This window comes from Pezoporus wallicus, unplaced genomic scaffold (assembly GCF_028554395.1).
Source record: "Pezoporus wallicus isolate ANWC-B61680 ecotype Strahan unplaced genomic scaffold, APGP_CSIRO_Pwel_v1 contig_13865, whole genome shotgun sequence".
Taxonomy (NCBI): domain Eukaryota; kingdom Metazoa; phylum Chordata; class Aves; order Psittaciformes; family Psittacidae; genus Pezoporus; species Pezoporus wallicus.
Window position 1 is genome coordinate 183,300 of NW_026640128.1, and position 19,481 is coordinate 202,780.

At 59.1% G+C, this 19,481-nt stretch overlaps 1 protein-coding gene across 1 annotated transcript; it reads left to right on the forward strand.

Moving 5' to 3' along the window:
* The first annotated feature begins 8,512 nt into the window (after positions 1-8,512).
* On the forward strand, positions 8,513-14,344 carry TMEM161A (transmembrane protein 161A). The gene is given in 14 exon segments (XM_057417476.1): positions 8,513-8,635; positions 10,595-10,628; positions 10,631-10,776; positions 10,898-11,001; positions 11,082-11,162; positions 11,401-11,498; positions 11,598-11,754; positions 12,066-12,217; positions 12,298-12,358; positions 12,483-12,626; positions 12,832-12,945; positions 13,148-13,322; positions 13,394-13,490; positions 13,706-14,344. Coding segments are annotated over 14 exon segments (1,734 nt in total). The 3' UTR covers positions 13,954-14,344.
* The last annotated feature ends 5,137 nt before the right edge of the window (positions 14,345-19,481 follow it).

The following is a 19,481-nucleotide window of genomic DNA, read 5'->3' on the forward strand; positions in this document are numbered from 1 at the left end:
AAGGGAAAACAAGCGAGGATGCTTCTTTTGTCTCTGCCGCCCTGCCGGCCCCGGCTCTCCAGCCCTAATCCACCTCCCTCCCTTCCGCAGCTTTCTTCCCATCTCCGCTGTGGGAGAAAAGGGAAAACCTTTTCCTTGTTTTAATTGGGAAATGCAGAACTCAGAGCCGGGAGGAAGGAGGGATGGAGACACCCCAAGAGTCCCAGATAAGCCCCATGGGTTTCACCTCCCCGAGCCCTTGCACGACGCCCACCCCGGCTCACTGCGACTCGTTATTCCTGATCCCCCACAAGCCATTCCTGCCCCTTCTGTGCGAAGTGAAATGATGAAACTAGAAGTGATGGGTGCGCTGGTGAGAGCTCTGCACTGGGGGAGAGAGTGGGGAAAAGGGGGGGAAGGACGGAGAGAGCTTAAAAATTACAGTGGGAATTAGCAGGAGTCTAAGCTGTTGTTTGCGCTGCCCATTAGCAGCTGCCTATTTATCTGTCACCAGATCCTCGTGGCATCTATCCATCCATCTGGATCCTTGTCAGTCTGTCTGCCTATCTAATTATCCATTAGCATGGCAAAGCCCCCCTGACAGCGGGCCCTTCCAGGCAGACGTGAGCCCCCCATCAGCTGCCCTTCACCCTCACACCGATGCTTTTATGAGCATTCCCGACACAGGAGCAAAACCCCGCTCCCACACCTCACAAAACAATGTGTTATGGATGGGCAGGGAATGCTCTGCAAGGCTGTGGGATGCGGATGCATCCAACGGCAATGCGGTAAAGCCAGGCTGGAGCAGGGAAGTGCTGGGGCTTGCATGGAAGGGGTTGTGTGTAGGGTGTTCGTTGTGTCGGGCTGCGTGTCCATGCCATGGGGTATGTGCGTGCCACACGCTTCGGCTGCTCACGGATGCTCCATCTCACCCGCGGGAAGCCATCCCGGAGGCCTCTCCGAGCGCGGGCACTGCCATGGGCAGCGCCGGTGCCGGCGGCTCTTTGTGCCCGCGCCGCTGCAATGGGGTTTCTTTGTTCGCGGTGCTGGGCAGGTTCCCCCTCCCCATGGCCACGGCCACCGAGGAGCAAATCAGCAGCGTTTGCATATTCAGAGCAGGTGGGGGCCCATATGCCCAAGATGCACCAGACAAAATTAGCCACCATAATCATAATCAAGTGTGCCGTTGTGCTGGGGGAAGGGCAGCCTGGCAGACAAGCCTGATAATTATGAAGCTCAGCATGTGCGCAGCAGTTTTCCAACAATTATGCCTAGCTCAGCATGCTGGGAATGATGCTTGTTACAACCACCCTCCATTGCCCACCGGCAGCTCGCTCCCGGGGGGCTCTGCCAGCTTCGGCCCTTCTGAAGGGAAGGGAGCATGAGGCTGGCAAGGAGCCTTGTTCAGATCCCATCCCGCTGCCCTTCCCAATGCATCCAGCCCTTCTCAAGCAGGTTTGTGGCTTGGTGGCAGCCGTTGCTTGAGCGTCTGCCTGTGTCCCAGCCAACTTCCCATACCCTCCTCTTGCAGCTAATCCCTCATTTCCCAATTAGACTAAACCTACGGCGCTCAAAGCATCTCCAGAAACCATCTCCCCCAAGCCCCATCTGCACCCTGCTTCTCTTGCCCTGTATGGGGAACACCACAACCCCTTCGCATAAAGGAGTCCTGTGCTCCAGCTTCAGCAAATATCCATTTGCAGTTCCCTCCCAGGATTTTCCCTTCCCCATCCTCCTCTGCTCACCCCGCTCTTTGCCGGGTGCATTATCTGCTCTGCAGGCTGGGGATGAGGGCAGTGGCAGGAGGTGACACTCCACATTCATCTCCAGCCACCAGAGCTCCAGGGCTGGTGTCATGCAGCATTTCCCTCCACAAGCCCTGGGGAAGTGGAATGGGAGAGGGAAGAAGCCACTTGCCCATGAAGCTGATGGGAGATGCTCTGCAGCACAGTGAGGACCAGCCCTGGTGCTGTGGCCTTGGGAAGCGGCAGCTCCAGGCTGCACAGACACAGGATGCTCCATGGCACCCTCCAACCTGCACCCAGTGGAAGAGGAGGAAAACTGATTCGTTTCCTCTTTTAAATAGGCTGGAAGCTGCTCTGGCTCCAGCCAGGTTGGGAATGGTGCTGGGAGATGCCTGTGTTGCCCCAGTCTGCCCCAGTGCGATGGGGACAAGGGAGATTGAGGCTGTAGCTGTTCCCCTGCTGGATCGGTGATAAAGGAGCACAGCACACATGGAAATCACGGCTCTGCTTTGCCCAGAATCCTTCCTACTCCTTCCTATTCAGTGTCTGGAGGTCAGGATGGGCCAACCTCCCCCAAGCCTCGTGGAAAACTCTGCTTGAAGCACAGCAGTACCCACAGCTCTGGGGTGAAGCAGCCCTAAGGGGGAATTTTCCATGCAGGGAGGTTTGTGGACATTCTTGGCAACCCCAGCTCCTTTCTGCCTGTTACCTCCCGGCTTGATTAACAGAAGGAAGCACCAAACCAGCACCAAACCACCCATCGGCACTGCAGGATTGCTCCACATTGCACCAGGATGAGCCGGACGGGCTCCAAACCAGAGGATTTATGAGAAGATGGTGGCAAAGCTGGGAAAGGAGCAGCTCAGTTCATTCATCCTGAGGCACCTCCCAAAGTCCAGAGAAACAGCCCCAAACTCCAGTTTCTGCAGGACGGGGCAGCACGTGCCTTTGGGGGTGGTGCATGGAGCAGCTCCACATCGTTCAAGGGGAATTAGGGTCCCCAAAGATCCAGTCCGGATCCCTGCGTGTCCCGCGGATGTGGGGGCTTTGCTGGATTCTTTCCAGCCTGGTCTTTCCCCCAGGAAGCAGGGAATGACGTGACCCTTGGCAATTCCCCATCACTCAACATGTGGTCAATGCCGAGAGGGTCTCACTCTTATCCATGTGGGAACTGCATCCAATTAAACTGACGAGTTCTTGTGCAGCTGGAGCATCTGGAAACCACCAAACCACCCTTTTCCTTCCCCAGATGTGAAGGTTTTCCTGGTCAATCCCTTCCTGAAAAAACGCTTTTGCTTAAATCATCTGCGCTGGAGCCTGGAATGCTGAGGGATGTTCCCAAGGACCCCAGTGGGTCAGACCCTGAATCCCTCCCAGCCCTGGGGATACTGCTGCTGCTCCCATCCACAGGATGGATCTTTGCTGGAGCTTTGGAAAGAAGCTTTCCTTGCTTTAATGGAGGAGGAACTGGACAGCGAGCAGAATCACAGTGAAATCAATCAGCGTTGTGCTTCCGTCCCAACAGAGTGGTTCGGGAGCAGAGCAGCTTTGCTTGGGAAGACTTGGGAAAAGCAAGAACCGGGAAAAGCAAGAACCCCCCAGCCCCTGCTTGCTTTGGGACGGGCTTTATTTCCGATGGGAAAGCACCCACGGCAAGCTCCAAAACCAAACCCGAGATGAAGCCGGGGCGCGTTGCTCGCATCCCCCCCTCACCCCTCGGGGCTCCGGAGCGGCACCTCCGCAGCGCATCAATCTCGGCTGCGGCAGCGGGGCCGGGCCGGGGGGAAGGTGCCCGCCCGCCCCATAAATATCCCCGGGGGCGCCGGGGCTGCGCGGGGCCGGCGGGCGCAGACAAAGCCCCATTGAGCTGCGGGCGGAGGCGCGACGGAGCAGCTGCCGCGGGGCGCGGGACGGGTCAAGGGCAGAGGCGGCCCCCGCCGGGGTTATTCCTCCCCCCGGCCCCTTTACTCGTGGCCATAAGATCAATAAAGTTAACCAGGTACGGCCCTGCCCCTGGAGGGGGGAGCAGCGGGTGCTGCTGGGGTGATGCGGGAGGGGAAACTGAGGCACGGCGCAGGACCCCGGCATCGCATCTGCGCGGAGGGGGCAGCGCTGGTGCCTTTACCCCTTGGGAACCCTTTTGTGCGTCTGTTTAATAACACGCAGAAAGCGAAGCAGACTTGACAGCCCCGGCTCTGTGCTGGAGCCACCCCAGGACCGTGCCGACGCAGCCAGGATTCCCGTGCTCGCCCCAAATCATCCAGCACCCGTGCCCCATGCCAAGGGTTTCTCCGTATGGATGCAGAGCTAGAGCTTTTGGCTGCACATGGGAGCTGCAGCAAGGGCAGCCCCCAACAGCCCCATCCACCCCCAGGACTGGGGAGTTCAATCCTGCTGCCACCTAAACTTGGGGGTTTAGAATATTTTACTCCCTATTAAGCAATCCCTTAGCAACGCTTGTTTCCATGGCAAAGAGCAGAAAACCTCCATGCTGATGCTGAGCTTTGCTTTCAACCAGAATTCAGCTCATTTGACTTGGGTGCTGCCCCATAAGCCAAGTGCCCAGCACCCGTGGGGGCTGCCCACCCTGGGGTGCACAATGGGTTCTTGTTCCAGGCTCCAGGCCAGGTTGGGGACACAAAGCAAGGGCAGCATTCTGGGGAGCAGCAGGTATGCAGCATGAAGAGCTGCTTCCTAAAGAAGGGGAACGTGGAGTGTACCACACCCCCCCAAAACCCAATCTCCGTCCCCTATAACCCCGGCTCTGGAGCTCCTGGATGTAAAGGCAGAGCCCAGCTGCAGGGCAGCCCAGGCTTACCCTATTACACCAAGGAGCCTTTCCTTGCTTCCCTGCATCTCCAAGCCCTAAGGAACGCCAGCAAAGGAGATGCAGGTTACTGGCACAGCACTGGGTGCTGGTGGGTGCTTCAGCTCCAAACTGGATAGAGGGGGGAATGCTTTAGAGCCCGAATTACTGGGGGCTGGCATCATGCAGCCTCACGTTCCCAAAGGGACACGCGAGTCCCTTAAAAATTCGGATTCCTGCAGAAAATCCAGATGGAAATGGTGTATTTTTTTTAGTTTCCCCCCAAATTCCCAGTGATGTTCTGTGCTTTGGTAGGCATTTTCAAAGAAATGGGCTTAATTCTTCTATCTCCATCCTCAGTGGGAGGGTGCCATCCACTTGGGAGCGACAGCAGGTTCCTGGGACAGACCTTCCAAAGGGAAATTCCCTGCAGGAATCACCCAGGGTCCCTGTTTTCCACCCTAAAGTCCCAGATCAGCCTTTCTGGGGATGGGAGAGCCTGGCAGACCTGGCACTGCCGGGGTTGCCCCCTTCCATCTCCCTGGGAGGAGGAAGGCAACTGCTCCAGTGGGAGCAAATCCTTGCCTTGAAGGAGCCTTAAAACCTCCCCACTTTGACAGCCCAGAATAGCCTATTTCTGCTTGTTTTCAAGTGCTCACCAGCCCTGATTTATTTATCCTGCTCACTGGAATCCATCTCACACCTTGAATCCCAAATCCTAAAGCAGAATGGAAGAAAACTTGCATCTCTTATTTAGATGCTTTTGCCCTTGTTTAATGGGGGGGGGGGGATTGTTTCTCCTCACTGAGAGGGTGTCCCCTGCCCCAGCGGTCCTAGGGAGGGCTGAAAACCATCGTGGCATTCTTGTAGCTGGGATTTCCGAGCATCCGGACCATGTGGCTGCTCCACATGGAGCATACCCCAGCCCTGGATATCCCTGTTTGGAGGAGAGGGGATGGCTGCGGGTGAGCAGAGCCCGCGGGGGTCGGTGGGATGAGTTACTGAGCGGTGTGGGAGCGCTCGCTGCAGTGCTGCCGGTGGCATTCCCATACTCCTGCCCACCCCATGCCGGTGCCCATCCCTGTGGATGGAGAAGCCCCCAGAATATCCCTCCTCATCCTGGTCTTGTTTTGTGCCCAGAGGAGCGCTGAAAACCAAACTGCAGCTCTTTAAGGTCCCTTCCAGCCCAACCCGGCCTGAGATCCTGTGGGGTTTGGTGCAGAAGGACTCGGATCAGGCATTCAGAAGCATCTCCTGCTCGGGATCAGCATCTCTGGCAGCGAGCACCTGAAATGAGGGGCCCAAAACCTTCCTGAAGCTGGAGATGATGGGATGAAGGGCAGCGAGGGCGGATGGGGCTGTGGGGAGAGGATGGTGCCCCCCATCCTCCTCCTCTCCCCAGCTCCCCCAAACCAGGCTCAGCTTTTCTCCTGTGCACACAGGCGTTTGCCTCCACCACGCTGCTGGAGAAGGGGTCAGATGAATCCCTATGGAAATGTATGGAAAGGGATTCCTCCCTTACAGCCACATCTCATGGGGGTTATTCCTCCTCAGCAGGGCTGAGCCCACACATTGCCCATGGTCACTCGTGGTCTTCCCCCATGTTGGAGAAGGGGGAAGACACCAGTGGCTCCTGCTGCGGCTTGGCAAAGGTCGGGATGAGCATCTGAACAGGATGCTTTTTGCCCCGTAAACCACAGGCCTTGGTCAGTTCATGAGGGAAAAGAGAGCAGAGCATTTTGATGAGTGAGAAATCCTGGTTTTCCTGGCCCAAAACACACCACAGTTTATGAAATGTACACTGGGTGCAGCAGTAGGATCAAGCCCTTCCCATTCCTTTGGGATGTGGCACAGATGTGGTATTGTCAGTGCAGGGAAAAGGGGTGGGAGATCCAGGGAAAGGGTTCGATGTGGTTTGTGGTGGGAAAGGCTGGGTTTACAGAGAGCCTGTCCATGCAGGGGACCCCTCCAGCAGCATCCCTGAGGAAGAGCCCAGCCAGGACCTGGCAAAACCAGGCCATAGCAGGAGCTGGACCTGAACCCAGAGCTGATGGAGCCGCTGCAGGGAATCGGTGCTGGGTGAGCAGCAGGAGCAGGCACTTTGATGGGATTTATGCCATGCAGCACTTGTCAGCACAGCTTTAGCACCCCATAAAGCAACGGCGAAGGCTGAACCTGAAAGGAGAACACAAGGATGCCCTGGCTGGGCAATTAATGAGAGAATTTGGGCTCAGGCCCTGCAAAGCTCCATAAGGGAAAGGCTCAGGCGTGTGAGTGTGGGGGGTGAAGCCATGGGGAGGTGTGGAAAATGCAGGAGGAGGCTAGGATGAGGGAAGGGGTGATGCTCTGATGCACTGTGGTAGCCCCATGCAGGCACAGCTAACAACACCTGTGTCCATCCGCAGGCACCCCACAGATGGGGCACCGGGACCCCCAAAAGCAACCACCAGCAGCAAGGACATGAGTGAAGAGCAGCGACCCATGAGGGTCAGCAGGAGACCTGGCACAAAGCGTGGCTCTTGGTGAGGATGGGTTCAGGCATCCTATGGGAATGGGGTGGGATGTGGGGACCCCACGGGACCAGGAGCTGGCACGAGGATGATGTGGCCATCTCCCAGCTGCCGGGACTGGGCTCACCCCAGTTTCTCCCATTAACAGGTGCTGTGAGTGGATGCTGTGGGGTCTGGGTGACTCGGAGAGGCTGCAGAAAGGCCAAGGCTCTGTTGGAAGCATGGGCAGGATCCATGCAGTGCCCTTCCCATGCCCAGGGTAAGGGTTGGCTCCCTCCTTTCCCATATAACCAGCCCCAAGGCTGGAGCCAGGTGTGCCCAGCGGGTCCCCTGCCCCACTGCCAAACGGGGGGCATGGACCACAGGATGACACCCCAGGAAGCCGGAAGGACACAGAGCTGCTGCCGCCAAGCCCAAGGCATGGGGAGGATGAGGTCTGCAGCCCAAGGAAAGGACGAAAAGCTCCTGTGCATTAAAGGTGTTGCAAGCCCCCGGCCTGGTCTCCCTCGTGCTGCTGGTGTTTGAGCACAGCCTCACCCTTTTCCTTTCAGGACCCCCCAAATCCCTGCGAGACCCCGGTGTCTGGGGCTGTTTCCTTCCTGCTCGTGTCTCACCAGCCCTCTCCTTCCCTGCGGCAGGAGGCGAGGGGTGCCCCGGGGGTCCCAGCCCTGGAGGGGACCATGTCCTGCCCCTGTTGGGCTGGGGGGAGGCAGGAGCTGGGGTTTGGCCAGTGTGGGAACAGGCACCTCTCACCTTACCCTCGCTCCTGCCTCTCCTCATTCCCACCCCACGCCTGAGGACTGGGTCCAGCCCCACTGTGCTGGTCCATGAGGCTCCTGGGGGGGGGGGGTTAAGGGTGGGATAGGGTGGGAAAAACACGGACCCGGGAGGCACAAAGGTGATCCTGGGGAAGCAGACACCAGTCAAACACAGTGTGGGTGCCGTGGGGCTGGGGCCATGGGTGCATGGGAGGGACCTCACCAAAGCCCTGCTCCGAACCCCCTGCACGTGCTCGCCCGCCCGCCACCGGCCCAGACACCCAAATATTGAGCCCTACATTAAATTCCCGGCGGGAAAAGGCTGGGAAGGAGCCGGAGCACGTTTTGAAGGGAGCGTGGCAGTTTGTTATGCTAACTGAGGGGGGCTCCGCTCAGGGGATGTGTCGGAGAGGTCTGAAGAGCAAGGAGTTCACAGGCCCTCTCCTTTTGTCATGCTAAAAGTGCAACACAGAAAATATATACAGGCAGCTGCTCAATGGAGCATGAAATACAAGTGATTTCTCCGGGAGCCCTGGGTAATGCGATGCAGCCCGGACAATGCCCGGCGCCTTTGTGCGGAATGGGAAACTCATAGGGGGGGAATGGGCACAGGCCGGCTCCTGGCATGCAGCTGCCTCCAGCAGCGCCCAGGAGGTGGCAAGGCCCCAAGAGCATCCTTGGCCGTGGTCCTCCGGAGGTGCCCTGGCTGCGGGAATGGCGGGATCATGGTTGTTCCAGCTTGGTGGGTGCCACGCGGATGCCAAGCCCCGGTCCTTCGAGGAAACATCCCCTCTGGTGCACGTGGGGGCTGTGCTGGGCCTGGCACCCCCTCGCCGGGTGTGGGACCGGGGTCCCTGTTCACTGCACAGCCTTCCTGCAGCACCGACAACGCCGTCGCGGCAGCTCCCTTTGCTGATGCTAATTCGGGGCATCGCGGCAGGAGCGGTGTAAAATCAGTCCTCAAAGGGGCTTTTGTGTCCCGGGGGAGGGCGGCCGGGCTGGGGGTGCTCCGAGCATCCATCTTCCACCTTTCCCTCCTTGTTTTGTGTCTGAAAGCCGACGCCATGGGGGCTGCCAGGATCCTGGGGCCCTGCATTCGTTCCAGAGAGGCAGAGGCACTGGTTCAGGCAGACCCACAGCAAGGACTGCGGGGGGGGGTCTGAGGGTCGGGGGGGGGGGGGGGGGGGGGGCAGGATACAGGCAGTGGAGGTGATGGAGAGGGCTGCTTCCCTGATCCCGGCTTGGCAAGGAGCTGAGGGCACTCGGCAGCCAGGACTGGGAAGCTCTCAGGGAACTGCAGGGGTTTTTCAGCATCACAGCCTGAGTTCAACCCCCGTTTGGCTCCTGGCTGGAGTTGGCATGAGGGGCACCATGGGGGGTGCTTGCCCAGGCTGCACTGGGGGCGCCTGGCAGCGGAAGGGACGTGGTACCCCAAGTCTGGGTACCCCAACTCAGGGGAATGCTCGGGGCACGGGCGGAAGCGACATCTAGTGGGAAGCGCATCCCGTCACCTGGGAGATGGATATCCATGGCAACCCCTCGGGGCCACCAGCACCCTGCCTGGACCGGGGCCCCCACCAGCACCTGCAGAGCCCCCCATCGGTGTGAGCTGCTCACAGGGCTGCCACAGCCCTAAGTAGCCCTGAGCTCAGCCAAAATGCCTGCACCCCCTCCCCCGAAGTGATGTGGGTGTCAGGATGAGCTGCACCCAGTGGCCTCTGCCCTGACCTGGTCCATCTCCAGCTCCTCCAGTGCTCGCAGGGAGATGCATCAACGGGGGGATACAAGTAGGAAAGAAGCTGGTTAATCTCACAAAGAAGATGTGGGCAAAAGGACATGACAAGAGAGATGGCTACAGCCTGCCCCATGGCAACATGCAAGAGGATGGGCCTGGTTCAGCCAGTCCTGGGCCCAGGGTAGAGGAGGATGGAGAGGCCACAGGGATCGAGCTGCTGACACCCAAACCCCTGTGCTCTCCTTTGCCCCTAGATGCAATGCCCGGGTGCTGCGTGCAGGGATGCGTGCCATAGAGCCCAAGCCCCATAGGGCCCTTCAGATGCAAACCAACCCCACGTGTGTGCACATCTACACGGAGGGGTTGTATTAAGGTTGTGGCAGCGGGGAGCTACAGGGGTGGCTTATGATAGGGCCAGTGCAGCCAGCTCCAAGACGTACCCGTCACTGGCCAAGCCTAACAGTGGTGGTGGCAGCGCCTCTGGGATAAGAGTTAAGATGAGGGAAGAAAACCTGCAGTGGAAAATGAAAGTGAGAACATGTGAGAGAAGCAGCCCTGTGGACGGGAGCAGAGGAGTGTGAGGAGCCTTCCCCTGAGGAGGAAGGAGCAGCAGAGCCAGCGTGTGATGATTTGATCGCAAACCCCACTCCCTGTCCCTCTGCATAGCTGGCAGTGGAGATTTTGGGAGCGAAGTTGAGCCAGGGAAGGAGGGAAGGATGAGGAGAAGGTGTCTTAAGATTTGCTTTTGTTTCTCATTATCCTCCTCTGTAAATTAAACTGATTTCCCCGAGCAGAGTCCGGTTTCCCCATGACGGTGACTGCTGAGTGCCCTTAGCTAGACCCGGGAGCCGAGCCTTGTATTTTGTCTCCCCTGCCCAACTAAGGAGGAGGCTGACGCAGCGGGTTTGGAGGCGCACAGGGCGTTTAGACCGTACTTTGTACACGATACCGTGTGTACGATGCACGGATATGATTTATGACAACACCCGGCGGGGAGGCCCCGCTGGGGCAGCGCAGCCGGGACTCGAACCCGCGGTCCCGGGGCCCTGCGGGGACCACAGCTCCCAGGAGGCAGCGCCGGCGGAACCGGGCTCCGCGGAGTGCCCGCCCTCCCTCCGGTTCTGCCTTTCCATTGGTCTATCAGCTGTCAATCAGAGGGAGAGCGGCCGCCGATTGGCCGGCGGGGGGCGGAGGCGGCGGCGGGCAGGCTTCCTGCGGCCGCCTTTGCGCTGACCCAGGCATGGTGAGAGCGGGGCCGGGGGGGGCGCGCCCGGGGCTGTCCCGAGGCAGGGACCGGCGCTGGGGGAGGCGGACCCGTGGGGGGGCCCAGCGCCGGGTCAAGCGGTGCGGGTGTGCCCGGGCAGGCGGTGATGGGGGTGCAGGTGGTGGTGACCCTGCTGGCCGCCAGCCTCATGCAGAAGATGGCCCCGCACTGGTCCTTCGCTCGCTGGCTGCTCTGCAGCGGCAGGTGCGTGGCGCGCCCGTCCCGTCCATCCCTCCCTGCTCCTCAGCCGGGGGCCCCCGCTGACTCCCGTTGCTCCCTTCCAGTCTGCACCGGTACAAGCACCCCTCGGATGAGGAGCTCTGCGCCCTGGCAGGGAAGCAGCGCCCCAAGGCCAAGCGGGACAGGTCAGTGCAGCTGCCGGCTCTGCCGGGCACAGGGGCTCACAACAACTCCCATCAGTTGTGGTGGCGATGGAAGTCACCCCCGTGCTGGGGGGGTCCCCGGGCAGCGACAGCCTCTTGTGGGGTTGGGGCTGGTGACAAGGAGCCCCGAGCTGGGGATGTGCCAGTGCACAGCAGGCTTTCGGCACGGTGGGACACAAGGGACAAGCCAGCTCCTTGGTGGCCTGGGTTTCCCTTGCAGGAGGATGAACGGCGTGATGGAGGACAAACCCCTCTCCGTGCCCCGGGACATCGACCTCCGCCTGGACACCAGCCCCATCACTGCTGTGGATGCTCTTGGTAACCCCCCCATGCCCCCACTGCTCCCCCTGCATTGCCCTGGGCACGGGACCCGCTGCGGGTCCCCGCAGCACGGTGACTGTGTCCCTCTGCTCACAGTGCTGCGTTATTTCCTGGACTACCAGTGGTTTGTGGACTTTGCTGTGTACTCCACCGCCGTGTACGCCTTCACCGAGGGCTACTACTGCCTGGTGGACCCCCAGAAGGAGATGAACATCGGGGTGCTCTGGTCCCTGCTGACGGTTGTCTTCTCCATGTATCCTTGTTGTGACTTTTGGGGTGTGTTTGTCACCACCCACCAGCTCCAGGCTGCTGGTGGCAGGAGAGGGAACTCGCCAGCCTCGGCTTTTCCCCATTGAAAGCCGGTTGAGATGGAAAACTTCAGTGTATGGATTTACAAAGCATGCAGTGAGGAGCTATAAAGGTGCCCAATGAGAACCTTCCCGCAGGGAAGGTGGCACCGGCCTAACGATGCGGATGCTCTATGATGCGCTAATGAGCAGGGGGGTCCTGCTGGTGTTGGTCCTGAAGCTCCTGGTTTCCTTGACATCCTCCCCTCACGCGCAGCAAGGTCTTCTTCATGGTGATGCGCCACTACTTCCGCTCAGAGGAGGGGGGCGAGCGCTCCGTCTGCCTCACCTTTGCCTTCTTCTTCCTCCTCCTCGCCATGGTGGCCCTGGTCATCCGTGAGGACTACCTGGAGTTCGGCCTGGAGCCCGGTGGGTGAGGGGGGCCGGGGAGAGGCGGGCAGGCAGTGCGGGGCTGGGGGCACCGCACTCATGGGGGTCACTCCCTGCAGCGCTGGCTGGAGTCAGCACCAACCTGGAGAGCATCCTGAAGCAGCGGGGCTGGGAGTGGACGTGAGTTGATGGGGAAATGGGGTTTCCCGGAGGTTATTTGGAGGTTCTGGGGTGGGAGCCCGTCCAGGGGTCACTGGGGATGGGGCCAACCCGTCCCCTCCTGCATTACCCCCTCCCTCTGCAGACTGCCTATCGCCAAGCTGGCCTTCAAGCTGGGGCTGGTGGCCCTGTGCTCCTTCCTGGGTGCCTGCCTGACCTTCCCAGGGCTGCGCCTGGCCCAGACGCACCTCGACGCTCTCCGGATGGCGGCCGACAAGCCCCTGACCCAGTGGGTGAAAGCTGGGGGGGGGGGGGAAGGAGCTGGGGGGGGGGGTGTCAGTGCTGGGAGCCCCCCAGCCCTGTGGCTGCAGAACACGGAGGTTTGGTGGTGGGAGAGGGTGGAGGAGCCACGGGTGAGGACCGGTCCCTGTCTGTGGAGGGATGGAGGGAGTGGGGGGAGTGGTGCACGGGGGTCAGGGATGGCTTCGCTGCAGGGTGCTGCTCCACGGGAGTTTCCTGGCGCCCGTCCTCGTGGTGGTGATGTGGATCAAGCCCATCTCACGGGACTTCCTGCTGCATGCGCCCATGGGCAAGCAGACAGTGCAGATGTAAGTGTGGCACCAGCAGCAGGGCCAACCGTGCCCCAGCATCCTTGTGTCGAGGGGAGACTGAGGCACGGGTGCTCAGGTCACCTCCAACACCAATAGTCCTCCATCCTCCCCATCACCACCTCTGCCATCAGACACCCTCTGGGGCGCAGGGAGGTTCTGGACCCCACATCTCCCTGACAGCCCCTTGCTCTCGGCCCAGCATGTCAGACTCTGCCTACAACACCGCGCGCCTCTGGACCATCGTTGGCCTCTGCCTGCTGCGCTTGGCCGTCACCCGGCATCACCTGCAGGCGTACCTGGGCCTGGCCGAGCGCTGGGTGGAGCAGATGAGGAAGGAAGCCGGGCGCATCCCTGTCCTGGAGATCCAGCGCAAGGTCTGGATGTGGGAGTTGGGATGGGAGCGGGGTCCTGCCACCGGCCTCCTGCTGATCCCCACTGCCCACAGATCACCAGGATTTACTGCTATGTCTCCGTGGTCAGCCTGCAGTACCTGGGACCCATCATCCTCACCTTGCACTGCACGCTGCTCCTCAAGACGCTGGGTAAGGAGATGGTGGGATGTGGGAACATGGGGGCGCTTAGGAGGGGCAGGATGAGACCTAGAAGTCATCCTCAAGCCATCGGCATCCCTGGGTTCTCAGATCATGGTTTGCAGGTGGCATGAACATAATGCATGCAGCGAGTGTGCTGGGGCTCGGCCACCAGCCCGTCTGTAGCACGAGGCTGGGGCCGCAGCGCTGTCCCCTCTGTCACCCAGGGCACCACTCGTGGGGGCTGTACCCGGAGCCCCCTCCCGTGCCCACGGCAGTGGCGGTGGCCCCGCGGCGCCCCGGTGCTGAGGACGTGCGTGCCGCGGTGGAGCAGGTCACGGCCGTCCTGGGCGGCATCTTCACCCCCCTCTTCTTCCGCGGGCTCTTCGCCTTCCTCACGTGGTGGGTGGCCGCCTGCCAGGTCGTCACCAGCCTCTTCGGCCTCTACTTCCACCAGTACCTGGCAGCCTCCTGACTGGGGGAGCCCGGGGGGCTCTGGCGGTGCCCGGCTGCTGGTCCCTTCGCTCCTGCCTCGCCTGGTTTCCCCCGGCACACGTGGACGCTCACGCTGGGGATGGTTCTGCTGCCGCCGCTTGGTGTGATGGGGTTTACGCCTCGGGGCCAGCGTGAGCATCGCCTGCTCCTGCCGCCGATCACCACCGTGCCTGCTCCGGGTCCCTCCAGCCCTTCTCCCCCTTCCTGGCCCCGGGTGGCGATGGAGGAGCCGAGCTCTGGAGTTGGGTTTGCTGCTGCCTGCTCTGACCCGATGTGGGGACAGTTCTGCTGCTGTGCTCTCCTTGAGGCAGCGGCTCCTGCCAGCCCTGGGCATTACGTGTTGGGCAGAGGGCTCCATGGGCATCGCTTGTGCCAGGGTGGACTTTGGTGTTTGCTCTGCTGCCCGTCTGCCTCCGTTGGCTGGAGGTGAGTGTATTTGTAGGGTCACTGCTCTGGCCTGCAGGGCTGGAGCTCCTTGGGTCATCCCTTTGCTTTGAAGCCCTGAGGCTTCAAAGCCTCAGGCTGGTTTAGTAATAAAGAAGTAACCCAGAGACTTCTTTGCCAGTCTAAAATCTGCTGCTTTGTTGGCACTTTGCAGCCCTGAGCCCCTCGAGCAGGGCAGGGGTCCCACGGTGCGAGGGCCTTTGGGTGGGTGAGCAGGAGCACCCCAAATGTGTTACTGCAGCGAGGGGAAGAGGTCGAGGTTTTGACCAAACCCGGCAGCCCACCTCATCGCAGCCCAGCTCCGTGCCTGTTGCGGCTTCCCCACCGCTCCGTGGGTGCAGGTCCAGCTGCATGAAAAGGGATTAACAGGTCTGGGCTGCTCAGAGAAAGGGAGAGGGGCTCTGATCCTATTTGATAGCCTTGTAATGGCCTTAATTCCCTTTTGCTAAGGGCTGGGGTGAGAAGGCAGCCCTCTGCCCGGTGTTAACAGGACTAATCCCACCACCTCCTCCGCCTGCTTCCCGAGTTCCGAGATGTAGACCCAGTAAAAGCCCTTTCTTGGCAAAAAACGATGGGGAAAATCCCTTTTTGCCACCAGCTGGAGCCCAGAGCAGCAGCAGCACCATTGAGCAGCACCACTGAGCAGCACGGGGCCAGCAGGAATGTGGCTCCAGCAGCACTGTCAGGGTGGAAAGGTGCGAGGAAGAAGCGACTGCCCCAGGGCTGGGATGAAGGGGACTGGCTCCAGCCCACGGTGTCCCATTAAAGCCGGCCCCACCGCCTTGATGGCTCATTTATCTCATCCTCCTTCAGCATGTGGCCGGGCAGAGCAGCAGGGCGGTTGCTAGGGCCTGGGGTTGTGCTGCATGCAGACACGCAGACAGTTCCTCCCCAGGGACCTGCCCAGACGTGACCCTCTCAGGCAGGGACAATGACTGATAGACTGGGCAAGAGCAGGAGACAGAGCCACAGGCACTGCAGTGGGGCCACATCAACCGCAGGGAAAGGCTCCCCCCCACCTCGGGCTATTTTTGCTCTTTGCATCTTTGCTTTATTTAGAACACGGGGCAGGTTGAGCCCTGCAAACGGCCACGCTCCGGCTCCAGCAGAGCCACAACCACGAGGCTGTGCTGCTACAGAGCCCTTGCACCAGGATTTGGATGGGCCCCAGGGTTTCTTGTGGTGCCCCACGCCCGGCCCTGCAGCACCCTGCGGCATCTCCGCCTTTGGCTCCTGCACGAGGTGAGAGCCCCAGGGCTGGGAAAGCTCCCAGAGCTCTTCCTTTGTGCCCGGGCAGGGAGGGAAGCAGCGAGACCTCCACCTCAAAGGAGATGCCCTTGGCCCCCTCACTGCCTGCATCCTGCAGAGCGCTTCCTGCGTGGGGCAGCAAGAGACATCTGGCTTTAAACTGACTTTAACCTGCCCGAGGGGAGACTGAGATGAGCTCTGAGGCAGGAGCTCTTCCCTGTGAGGGTGCTGAGGCGCTGGCACAGGGTGCCCAGAGAAGCTGTGGCTGCCCCATCCCTGGCAGTGTTCAAGGCCGGGTTGGACACAGGGGCTTGGAGCAAGCTGCTCGAGGGGAAGGGGTCCCCATGGCAGGGGTTGGAGCTGGAGGAGCTTTAAGGTCCCTTCCAACCCAACCCAGGCTGGGGTTTTGCAGTGCTCTGCCCTGGGAGGCTGCGGGGAGGTTCCTGCGGGGGGGCTGGGACCTTCCATCCCCGCAGCATCACATCCACACCGGACACGAAACGCAGCGGGAAGCCACAAGAGCCGAGCTGGGGGTTGGGCGGGGGTCCCCCACTTGGGGCCAGGCACCGGGCCATGGCTGAGCCGACAGTGCCACCTGCTGCCACTGCGCACCCGTCCCCATCCCACGCTGCAGGGACAGCGCCTGAGCCCCCTCCGGCGCTCCTGCCCCTGCCTCAAGCTGCTCCCCACTTCCCAAAGCAGCGACCAGCTCCATGCGTGGGGGGAGCTCCTCCGTTGGCCCCAGCCACCCCTCGCTTTAGTCCCTCAAATCCACCCTGATGTGCCAGCCCCATCTCTCGCACCAGCAACGCGCAATAGGAGAGAGATATCCCCCAGGAGCCCGCCAAGTCAATGATATATTTTTTATTAAATATACATCCTCTGTTGGCACAAATCTTCAAATATATAAACATCATATAACAAAGTGTCTTCACTGCAATAAAATAGAACTCCAGATCCAAGAAAAAGCAGTCAAAATCGACCCACACGCTCACACACACGCAGGGATGGCAAGGACAAAAGGCAAACGAAGAGTGTTTGTGCTGATATATGCATAGACCACACAGTGAGCAGTGCTGGGAAACCTGCCTCACATGGGGAGAACGGGAGGAATCAGCCCCTACAAGAAGAAACCCAGCTGTTCTGTAGGAAGCTGGGTTTACCAAGCCAGGTAAGGAGGGTCCATAACATACGTCCTGGCTCCCTGCAGGGCTCAAGGACCCAGCCAGGCACTGAGGAACTGATGTGGGAAGTGTCCCACTGCATTCCCCCCTCCTCCTGCCCGCCCAAGGCTGGCACCAGACTCACTTGGGGTTGCCACAGTGCTCAAGCTTTGTTTCATGCCTCATCTGCTCCTGTGTTAAAGACACTAAAGGGTGAAGACTGCAGTCCTTCTAGGCAGGAGGTGGCAGGAAGTTCACAAAGTACCATTGTCTTAACACAGAAGCTCTGAAGCTGCTTTTGGAGAGCTCCCCCAGCGTACCAAAGCTCCGCCACACAACCCAGCTCATGGCTCCCAGTGACTTTATGCCCCAGGAGGCTGCAATTCCTCTCTCCATCCTGCCAACCAGCAGCCAGCTCATGGGCAGCTCTGGCTTCCTGGGACGCTGGCAGGGGTCTGCACAAGGCAAGCAGGCTCGCAAGAAGCCAGCTCAGATCCCACCTCTCACTCATCCAAGTTCCCCAAGGGACCCCTGGAGCCCCCCAGAAGGATGAGCTCTCCCCAAGCCTCGTACACAGCAAGCAGCCACTTCCACAGAGCACGAGGGCATCACTGGAGGTACCGAGAGAGGGAATGCGAAGGGGCAGCAGCATTTCACAGCTCGTGGAGGGAAAGCGAAGGCGCTGGGACTGGACAAGGCGCTCGAGATCCTTTCAAACAAAACCTTCTGCCCCATCACTTTGTGCCTTTGACTTCTTGTCTCCACAGGCAAGCACCCCTTGCCTGTGAGGGGGAAGCTGAGCTGGGCTGTTTGGGCATCTTTACCAAAGCTGCAATTTGTCATTTTGGGTGCATTTCATTGGACCTGATTTTCTCCCAAGTGCTCGTGCGGGACTAAAGGTGCAGAAGCAGGGAGGGAGGGAGAGCAGAGGGGGAACAATAAATGCACAAGTTAATGTTTGGCAGTAACACATTAAGGAACAAAGAGAAACATGACTTGGAAATAAAAGCAAGGTACTTGAGAAGAATAAAATGAAACATTAGAGAATTTGTGGTAATAAAGTTCTAAAGAGAACAACTAGAGAATATTCCTGTTAGACCTCTCTCAGAGCTAAAGGCAACGGATCTTTCTGGCCAGCACCCACCCTCCCCTCCCACCTCCTTTCCAAATCAGCATGCCCAAAACTCCTCGGGCCCTCACTGAGGCCCCGGAGAGATCTGGAACATGTCTCAATTCATGCAGGGATTAGGAGAGGGGAAGGGAACACTGTTTCTCCTTTCCTACATTCAAATCAGAGAGGGAACATAAAAGTAAAACCAAACCCAACGCTATTTGAAAGAACTCAATGCAATAACACACAGTTACTCTGAACACTCCTCCCCCAAGAAACAAAAGCACCAAACCCAGCACAGACCGAATTCAGAGATGTGCCTCTGAACCACCCCTCAGCCTGCAGAACTTGGGCAAACGTGTTTGGCTACGACTCCACTGAATTAAAACCAGGGGTTCATTCAGGAACAACTGAGCCCAACGCTTCAAGCCTGGCTGTGCTTCAGGTCTTGTTTCTCAGCTGAGAGTCCCCATGCTCTCGATGAGCTGCCTGCACCATGGTGGGCGATGCTGGGCTCAGCAGAAGCTGCCTCCTCCACAGGCCCCTGTTCCTGTACTCCTGACACAGCAGAAGATACCTCGTGCAGATCTGCCCTCCCGTTCAGTCCCAAACAAGAGGCAAGTCATCCAGTGTAAATCCTTGCTCTGCCAGGACCCAGGAGGAATTAAGCCACCTCTGTTGCCACAGAGGTTCAGCGATGCTCATCATCTCCTACAACAAGCACTGCTGCACTTGCCTCTGAGATGACCTACCATACTGTGGAGCAAAGGAGCTCACTCCAGCTCGGATGCCACAGTTCACCTTCCTCTTGTCTTCATACAGTACCCATCAGCTGGGCAGGAAGGACTGTGCTTTGAACCAGCAGCCTCCAAGCTGAGAGAGAGCTTGGCACAGATTGTGCACACAGTCAGCCACATACACACGCAGAGTCAACCGCTGGCACACCCGGGTGCTGGTCTGTACCTCCCTTCTGTGGTAGGATACAACTGCCTCAGGATTTCCTCACTGGGCCAGACAAGATAAACACAAGAGCAGAAGTAATTGGCTTCTCCATTGGAGAAAAGAAATCAGAGCTCTTGCATAGGACTAAACAAAACTTCACCCAAAGAGAACAGCTGATCATCTTCCCCTAGCAACGGGAGCAAAAACTGTTCAGATTTCATGGCCATTGGCTCTAAAGACTCTGAAAACAGCAACACCTGACATTAATCACAAGGTAAATCAGTGACTGCAGTTTCACAACAGCAATCATCATTTGTGGGCTAGGAGGCAGAAATCACTGAGGTTAATACCCTGCTTATCCGTGAGCATTAAAGCATGATTGATCCCACGTGTTCTGGGAACACCACACATGCTAATACCTCAGTACACTGGTTTTCTGCCACGTCCACAAACTGGAAGCGTAGGTGCTCGATTCCTGGGGAAATATTTGGCATTAGAAGCAAGTTATGCTCCAAAGAACAAGTGCAAATGCAAAAGGAAGGAGAAAGCTACTTCTACCAATTGTGCAATTACCTCCAGTCCCATTAATAAAGACACAAG